The sequence below is a fragment of the Botryllus schlosseri genome, chromosome 1, assembly GCF_051294905.1.
Source record: "Botryllus schlosseri isolate E-star chromosome 1, Bs_hap1, whole genome shotgun sequence".
NCBI classification, from domain to species: Eukaryota; Metazoa; Chordata; class Ascidiacea; order Stolidobranchia; family Styelidae; genus Botryllus; species Botryllus schlosseri.
Window position 1 is genome coordinate 15070188 of NC_137236.1, and position 9820 is coordinate 15080007.

At 39.4% G+C, this 9820-nt stretch overlaps 1 protein-coding gene across 1 annotated transcript; it reads right to left on the reverse strand.

Annotated features, from left to right (window-relative positions):
- Positions 1–3832: 3832 nt before the first annotated feature.
- LOC145443035 (uncharacterized) lies at positions 3833–7350 on the reverse strand. The gene has a single exon (XM_080321020.1). The coding sequence runs from the start codon at positions 6243–6245 to the stop codon at positions 4662–4664; it is 1584 nt and encodes a 527-aa protein (XP_080177146.1). The 5' UTR covers positions 6246–7350; the 3' UTR covers positions 3833–4661.
- Between the last annotated feature and the right edge of the window lie 2470 nt (positions 7351–9820).

Here is a 9820-nt window from a genome sequence, read left to right on the forward strand (position 1 = left end):
GCCATCACATGGCACTCACTAAAATACGGAATCCATTACATCAAGATGCTCAGGTGCTAAGCGACGAATACTTCCACTTTTCCCAACCACTCACGTAGGATTTTCTTGCCAGGGTTGTAACCAAGGCTCAAGGTTCCGAGTCACAAGTCAATGTCACTTCCAAAATTTTGACTCAAGTCAAGTCGAGTAATTCTCAATTCACCACCGAGTCAAGTCAGCTAGTAGAGGATCGAGTCCGAGTCATAGTGTTTTGACTCAATGTTCCGTTATCAGTTCAATCCGGTTCAACCCATGTTTTTCAACTCTGCGCGAGTGATATAAAATAGCTCCGATTCATACTATAGTAATTTTCTTCAGCCCTAAGAGTTTCTGGCCCTATTTTCAAGTATCAGGACTAATAGACGAAATAACAATAACATGGTAACTTTACTATTCTTTGAAGTTAATGAAATGTCCGTCTTGGCCGTCCTACTCTTGCGTCATATGACTTGGTTCGAGTCGTGCACAATGACTCCAGTACAAGTCGAGTCAATATAAAAATTGACCCGAGTCGAGTCATTTTACGCATTCGAAAAAATGACTCGAGTCACAAAAAAATCGCGAGAAACAATCCTGTTGTTTGCAGACTATAACTTATATTTAACGGTTTTTCAGGATAAAACACGGCCTGGGCCGCCCGGCGCTAATCGTCACCACTACGCTATCAACAGGAATTCATATTCATGACATGATATACCTGCTGTAATCCAGGGTTGTAATGACTCGAGTCAGACTCGAGTCACGATTTTTTTATGACTCGACTTGACTCGAGTAATTTTCTTGAAATGGGAAAATGACTCGACTCGACTCGAGTCAATATTTGGATTGACTCGACTTGTACTCGAGTCATTACGCATGACTCGACCCAAGTCATTGACTCGGCTTATTTTATATGACTTGAAGATGAAGAAATTTGCGAATCATAATGGCTAGATCAACGCATCCGACGAATTCTGCCGACATCGCTATTTGTCACCACTGCTTTCGTTGCACTTGTCTGATATCAGATATGCCGCCGTAAAAACAACAGAAAATGATACATAGTAGCAATGCATTGTACAAAATCGTCCAGTGATGAAGAGGTAATAGATCCTCCGCAATTAAAGTACTCAAGACTTTTCAATTATACAAGCAAACAATTGGATCAAAGTTCAATTAGAGGCAATGAAATGACTCAGATGGTGAAGAGACTGATAATCTCATGTGTAGATTTGAAAGCGATGATTCTTTGCATTTTTGGGCGACTAGACAGAATGAGTATTAAATGCTCTTCAGTGTGGTTCAAAAATGCTTGTCAATTCCTGCATCGAGTGCACTAGTGGAGCGTGTATTCAGTAGATGTGGATTCATTCTACGGCCATGCCGCTTTAACATATTCGAGGATCTCCTTTCCACATTAGTATTTTTGAGGTGTAACTCATTGATTTGATCTGCTGTCTGTGAAAACACACAATGCCCCTCGTCCATTTGACGTTTTGTTAGGTATGTGCATTGTGCACGTGAGTAATAATGAATGGCTAATGTTGTGTGATGTTTGTACAATATGGCTGTTCTAAAATAACTGCTTTTTTATTTTACTGGGTGGTTACTTGATAAAATTGTTATGTTGCATAAAAGGAACACTGAATCTGGCTTAATTTGAAAAAAGTGGAATCAATGATGTGAGAGAAGAATATTTTGGATTTGAAAATAAATGGAGTATTTTAGTGAGAAATTCTTTCATATAATATAATTACATAGTAGTAAGCCGATTATTTTTTCATATCCAAAACATTCTACTCTAATAACTTCACTTTTTCTAGTTGGAATTGAGTCAAATTTGCTATGAATCATATTTTTACACAATGTAACAATATCATGAGATAGCCGGTAAAATTCGAAAATCTCTATTTGTAATTAGTCTAAAATTTTCTTTCATAGCATTGCTTTCTACTGGTTGGAATTGAGCCAAATTTGATTTTTTAGGCAATCTAGCAATTTTAAGAAGTAGTCGGAAAATTTGAAAAAATGTTTTTGAACAGCCCCATTGTACAATTATTTCTCCAATGCTGTAACTGCGATGTAGTCTGTAATGCAATTGGGAAAACCTTTAGTATAATCAAAGGGTATCTGTTCTGTTGTCACTGCACAATGCACATAGTTGCATGCACGCTTTTACAGCATGCTGGCCTGTTGTAAATACCTCTACATAAACATGCATCTATTGATTCTCTATCAACTAGTATCTTGACGTGAATTTGTTGGTTCTCTATCAGCTATTCGTGAACTATCGTCGATGTGTTCATAATAAAAACTGAATGCTTGTATTGGTGATGTATCAGACTGACAAGAGAGATATTCGATTTTAAGTTCTAAGATTAGTAAAGTTATCTTTAACATCGGTAAATAAGACCAGGACCTGTCCGTTATCTGCCTAAATAAACACGTGCCAAGACTCTGATAGGGACAAAATGAGCATGTTTCGCAAACAAGGAATTCGATATTACCCAAGCAGGATTGAAAACATGAGTTGAACATGACTTCAATACTGTGACTTGGACTCGACTCGAGTCATAACACCATGACTCGGACTTGACCCTTTAAACGGTGACTTGGACTCGGACTCGAGTCTGTGATGAATTGAAAATGACTCGACTCGACTCGAGTCAAAACCACAAAAGTATGATTGACTCGTGACTCGGAACCATGTGACTTGGTTACAACCCTGCTGTAATCTCAGGTGTTGAAACAGTTCGACACTGGCTCAGTGGTTGTACTGTTGTTACCACAAGCCAGAAGTCGCAGGTTGTACTCTTCCTTCCTGTCGTTAATGCCTGACAAGCAAATTCAGTGCTGGTTCTGAACATGGATAAATAGGAAACATAACCAAATATATTCTGACCACATTCGACAAAGTATAGGTACCAACTTCAATTTTCGAGAATGTATTCCCAACATTGTTATCAATCAAATCAACATAATATCCGATAGGACTGTCATAATAAGCATATCTTAGGGTTGCCATGAGAAACAAAGATAAGATGTCCGAAATGGGTCATTACTCCAGAATTTGTAAAGTAATATATATATGAATTGTTTAAAAATAATATGCACATGCACATTCAAATTTTCGATGTGTTCAATAAACAATATGTCATGAAAATGGTAAACAACAAAATCTGCAATTTAGGGCGGTTCAAAAAGAAACTTTTTTCCTGAATCTTGCTGGTTACTTGATTAAATCGTTAGGTTGCCTTAAAAAATGACGCACACCAAATTTGAATTCATTCCAACCAATATTCGCGGATTTCGTAGAGTTTGAAAATTTTGAATTTGCCTAAAAATGCAAAAAAAAAAATTTTTTTCAAATTTTTATGCCAACCCCATGAAATTATTGCGCTGTCTTCAAAAACCATGCACAACAAATTTGACTCAATTCGAAGCCGTAGAAGTGGAGTTATTTCAGTTTTTCTTTGATAGTTCTGGGATTATCCTTGATTGAGGGATCATCCCAGAATTATCATAAAAAAACTTGAATAACTCCACTTCTGCAGCTTGTAATTGAGTCAAATTTGTTTTCCATCGTTTTTGAAGACAGCGCAACAATTTCATATGGATCGAGGGAAAATTGGAAAAAAATTTTTTTTTTGCATTTTCAGGCAAATTCAAAATTTTCAAACTCTACGAAATCCGCGAATATCGGTTGGAATGAATTCAAATTTGGTGTGCGTCGTTTTTCGAGGCAACCTAACGATTTAATCAAGTAACCAGCAAGATTCAGGAAAAAAGGTTATTTTTGAACCGCCCTAATCTGCATGGACTCGATGCATATGTCTACGAGACAGGTGGTCACAGGCCGTCGTGGTATGTTGAGATAATCAGATGATTCACTTACGTGCTAGTCGGTCATTTGAGGAAGAATATCTAGCAGCGTTCACCAGCAGGTCATAAAACACACCGTTGTGTTCGTGCATTTTACGTTGGTAACCTATCCGTTGCATGATAGGCAGTACAGCTGTTTTTGTAGAGATTTTTTTCCAAATTTCAATAACCTAGTGGTTTGGTTGATGTTACCTAAAGACCGGTGAGCACTAAAGTTTCCTCAGTTCCAAGTCCCAACCAGTGGAAACGACTTACATCAAATCTTTTTTCGACCATTTTCTAATATACGGTAATAGTATGTGTAGTGATATTTTTTCACGAATTTTCATGTTAAGAAGGGTCTATGATAGAGATTGCAAATATTTACCATTAAAAAAAATCAATTTGCAGAGGTGGTCAGTTACGAAGTACTTGAAGTAGATTTTGCCTACTCACACTACTTTATAAGTAGTTATGATTTTAGACTACTTCGACTTCTACTTGAAAGTTTTGTAGGCAAAAATAAGCGTAGAATACCTACTTACTTACATACTTGTGAACCACCACTCCTACTTCTACTTGAGTAGAAATTACGGCGTTACTTCTACTTCTACTTGAGTAGCAATGGTGACTACTTTGACCACCTCTGCTGATTTGTAGGAAATTAATCAAGTTCATTGAGACAACCACGTTCAAACTATGGTGTGATGATTCGCAAATAAAATACTTCCCACATTGAGATAATTCACAAGTCGTTAATCATTGGTCACAAATAGCACCCATCATTTCGAAAATGACATGCAACAAACACTCGCATCTTTCGGAGAGGGTGGTTGCTCATCTTCAGATACCAAGAACTTATCCAATTCTACAGTTGCTATCTTTGTTCGTAATTGTTTATCATATATATACAACTTGTCCGTGATATGAATTTTGCATCCTGCATTGTATTTTTCAATGCGTAGACCAGGAACGAATTTCCATTGCTTTGTTATATCATCGTGGAATACAACTTCCTTTGAATGGTTACTGATAGCATACACAGTCCCATTATACCTAAATGCAGATCCCTCCGCAACTGAAATTGGAATCTTTGAGATCTGGATACTCTGCATGGTTCTCAAATTGATCTGAAAAGCACGTGTGTTAACACAGCCTGGTACAGCATCAATGACATAAATGCATTCTTCCATACTCGTAATAGCAAATTTATTACTAATGCATGGTGCATTTCTTTTGATTTCAATTGATGACGACGTGCCAACGCCTAATTCATATAGGACTACTTGTCGTCGTGTAACCATCGCAATGTATTTCCCACATATGATGCATCTGTTGTATTCATCCTCCAAATCGTTCTCGTACAACTTTTTCCATTTCAACTCACTGTAACTAAAGACTGCATTGCCAGTTGTGACATAAATTATTCCTTTATGCTCAACTACATCAAGGCACTTGGTTGATATGCCAGGAGGAAGTCTCGTAAATACCGACCATTTATCTTCAATTTGGCTGTACCTGTACACCGTCCTGGATTTAGTGTCACATGATATGATGCCGGTCATCTGTTGACCACAAGCCAGGGGCACTTTGGAACATTTTTCCAATGCATAATCATGACTCACTATTTTCTGCAAGCATTTCTTTGAATCAGTCACCAATGCCTCACAAATGATATTTTCGCTTATAAATTGTCGAGTAAGAAATGCTAGATCAATCGACTGGAAGCAATCGTCAAAGGCATCTTTTCTTCTAAGCATGTCATGTTTGACCCAGGTCATCACTGCATTCCATTTTAACGTTTCATATTTCTTGCCCCAGTTTTCCACAAGAGACAGCAAGTAAAGCAATATATCTTTTGATAAAGACTTCAGCTCTGGTGACTCAATAAATGCATTGAGATTTTCCTGGAAAAAGATTTGAATTGACGTTATCAAAAGTTTCTTTTGATAAAGCAGAGCCACCGATAGCATCTCCGCTACATTTTCCATGGTTACATTCTCGGAAAGAAATTCAACGTAGAGATCCGTCAAATCATGGAGGCAAAATATATCCGATGTTTTTATGAAATCAGTTATGCGATCCAAAGTAAAATCAACTTTCCCGGTATAAATGAAGTTGATGCATTGTTTCACAACATCACCAGATGTATCAGGGAATGAGACAATCCCAGTCTTTGATTCTTTCGTATCATTCGAAAACATGGCTCGGAAATATTCCGACGCGGCAATCAATACAAATTTATGAACTTTGATTTCGTCTTGCCCAGCCACAAAAGTGATGTCACAAAACTCTTCTTCTTCTCTCAACGCATTCATGGAATCGAGCATGGATCGTGGATGCAAGGAACATTCCTTTGGAGACATATTTCATAGAAGATCAGTTAGACACATGTAATTACATATGCTGCAAAATGTAACAAAAATACAATATTGTAATCAGTACAATTTTAAAATCGCTGCTTGTTTTTAAAAAAAGAATGCACCAAAAATGTTCACATTTGCCGACATTTAGGGGTCAGATTGTCGATTCTATAAATAACCAACAACTAATGTTTATGGGCAATTATGAGATTGCCGTCGCAATTTTATCGCCATATAGGCTACAAGCGACTAAGTAATTGGCGATATTAAACGCTTACGAGTCACTCTAATAGTAATATATATATTTGTCATTTACCGTAATTTTCCATGTATAATGCGCAAAATTTTACCAATTTTTTTGCCCAAAATAGGGGGTGCGTATTATACATGGGTACAGCAAGCCTTGAAAAAAAATCCCTCGATCAAAACTTCAAATCACTCCTTTCTTCATGTTTGTTTAAATCGCGCATCACCTCTAGCCATTGGGCCCCCATAATTCGTATTATAGGTGATTCCCAACCGCGGCCCCCAAAAAAATATTGAGAAATCGATCTATGAAAAAAAAATATTTATAAAATACTCTTGCTTGGCTTGGAGTCTGGAGTTTTCAATTAGCATTGCAGGCAAGTTGTGAGTAGACTGCTAAGATTACGTCACTGCTGTTTCAATGCAATGTGCCGTAACTTTCCAGTTGAACGGGCAGTACCTATAGATATAGGTATAGTTAGAGGTATTGACAGGACCGTAACTGCCACACCCCAAGCCCCCCAATTAGGGGCAGCGAGCTCGAAGGGGGCCCAAAATTATTTAGTGAATTAGCATAAATTATAGAGTATTTTATGAAATTTTATGCAACTTTTTCAAAGATTTTTCGCGCCGCGCGCGATTTCAAGTTTCCAAGTACCTTAATTATTGCGTACTCTTCGATCAAGATAAAATACGCAAGATTTATAGAAGTGGGCATATCGGCGTTAGCCATTACCGCGCCACGCCGCACGAAGACTTATAAAGTTTTAGGCCATGTAACATGCGATTCTAAGAAGTGTGCCAGAACGATCGGAAGCTAGAAAACCTTGGCCGAAAAGGACTGCCCTTACGCTGACCGCAAACTCCGATCGAGGTCGACTTCCGAATTCCGATACGTAAGTGTCGGAGGCTCCTCCTAGGCTCCTCCTCGCCACCTCATCCGCGTCAGCGGTGTCTTACAAAAGCCTAGAGGTGGGCCGTGCTATAAGTCGGCAGTTACGGAAAATAAGAAGAATATCGGCCTGGTGTAAATGACCATAGTAGTCGACAAACACCATGAATACCCCAAATACAAAAAAAAAGTACGTTTGGGCGATTCTATATTTTTTGATACAGCAAACTGGAGGTCACGAAATAACAAATAACATCATGTAACGAAGTCTGACCAACGGGTCCGCCCGTCCGAATATGTTTAATTATTATTTACGGGCCATACAGTTTCCAAGACACCTCACTCAGCTCTACCGGTAAATCTGATTACGTGAGCAGAGAGGACAAGTAATTGATAGCAATATATATGCAATTCCCGATCTCATTGACCTATTTTATTTTGAATTATCGAAAATTTTCGCGCACAGCGCTGGCTCACTAAACGGGGATCCTGATTTCGTGGCAGAAGCGAACAACGGCACGGGGGGGTCGGTTTATCACCCTATGGGAGCTCAAGACCCAAGTGTTCTGGGGGGGGGGGGGGCTGACAAAGTGCTGTTTCGTTCCTGCCACCGGGTATACGCCCGAAGATGTTTAATTATTATTGATTGGTTCTACCTTTTCAAACACAACTCACTCGACTCAACCGGTCAATCTGATTACGTGAGCAGAGAGAGGATAAAAATTGATACCAATATATATGCAATTCCCGATTATATTGACCGATTCAATCATGAATTATGGAAATTTTTCGCGCTTTGCGCGATTTGTCGTGAGTAGCTGCCTAAAACGGACACCCGATTTTGATGATAACTGGCGGTAAACAGCCATCTAGCCTGAGAAGGTCTGGGGGCTTCGAAGTTCGGTCTATCACCCTATGGCGGGCCCAAGAGAAACGTTTTTTGGGGGGGCTGACGAAGTGCTGTAACGGCCCTGGGTATTGACAACTAATTTACGGATAGATGTGCAACAAGTGACTCACGATTGAATACGCCGAAATGCGGACTGCTTAGCCGGCAAAAAGCAGCATAATTGGTAGTCCTATAGCTCGCGACCCAAGCATCCGAATAATTTGATATGTCGGTGTTTATCGAAAGCAAGTGTCGCACTGATTCCAAAAATACGAATTGAAATCTCGCCAGTGCAATAAAACTACTCCGAAATAGCCAGCAAATGTCGATTGTTCTGAACAATGGGAGCGCGGCAAACACAATGGCCAATGGCGTCAAACGAATGATCGGAACAATGCCAATTTTCATATTTTGGTGACTATTTTGGGTTCCTTTCATTGCCGTGGTATTCGTGCGGCCCCGGCCGTACTCTGAAATTCTAAATTTGGCCCTGCCATCGAAAAAGGTTGGGAACCACTGTTATAGAGTGTAACGCGCCGCCAAATAGAGAAGCGTGTTGGCAACAAGGTGTTACCAATTAACGAAAAGTGTGTTTCTAATTAACGAGAGTCATCTGCAAAGCACGCGATCTCTTGCCGAGTTGGTTTGCAGTTTATACGCGAGCGAAATCAGGTCCCTGATCGCTACAAGCGTGCGCGGCAATCCTTATTGATTCATCGCGTTAACGACAGGCCTTAACAATCGCATACACAAGAGGCCACGTGCGCAAGATATAATCGCTTGCGTAATTAGTCGCATCTCCAACAGGACTGGTCCGCCCGACATAACCGTTGGCCTGAGCAATCGCTTCTGTAATTGTAATAGGCGTCGTGCGCAAGATGTCGTGTGCCGCTAGCCTGAACTATTGCATCGCCGACCTCACAGGCTTTGGCTACTATCTACTCTCGTTTAGAGACAATGCCGTTTATTGTATTTTTATTTGCGATCATTATGTCATGATTGTTCGACAGTGACATCGTAAAACAGAACAACATCGAATACTAAACCGCAATTATTCATGTACTCATGTACTGCGAATGCAGGGTGCGTAGTACTATACATGGGTATAGGCTTTTTCCCAGAATATACACGTCATTTTAAGGGTGCGTATTATACATGGGGGCGCACTATATCCGGAAAATTACGGTACATCTCAGTTATTAATTCTGCCACATTTCTACGTAGTGTTACCACATGTCATTTTTTAGGAAGATTTGTCCTCCTTTTTCGGGAAATCAAAAATGTCCCACGAGGACGCTTAAATGTCCTCCTTTTTGAAGAACCGTCCTCCTTTATAGCTTCGACAGCCAAGGTAATGGACAGACTGATCAAAATAACGCTATAAATGACGTGAAATCTGTAATGCGGACGTTCCAGATTCCAGCTGGTGATTTGAGAGAAGGACTGGAAAAACTTTTTTCAGTTAACACTACAGCAGTATTGTTAAAAAGTGGGTAATCCGAGAGTCGAATCAAAATGACGACAGCATAAGTATAATAAAAAAGTGTGTAA

What these genes read in the sequence shown, in the direction of transcription:
- LOC145443035 (XM_080321020.1), bottom strand. Translation starts at nt 6,245, where the DNA reads ATGTCTCCAAAGGAATGTTCCTTGCATCCACGATCCATGCTCGATTCC.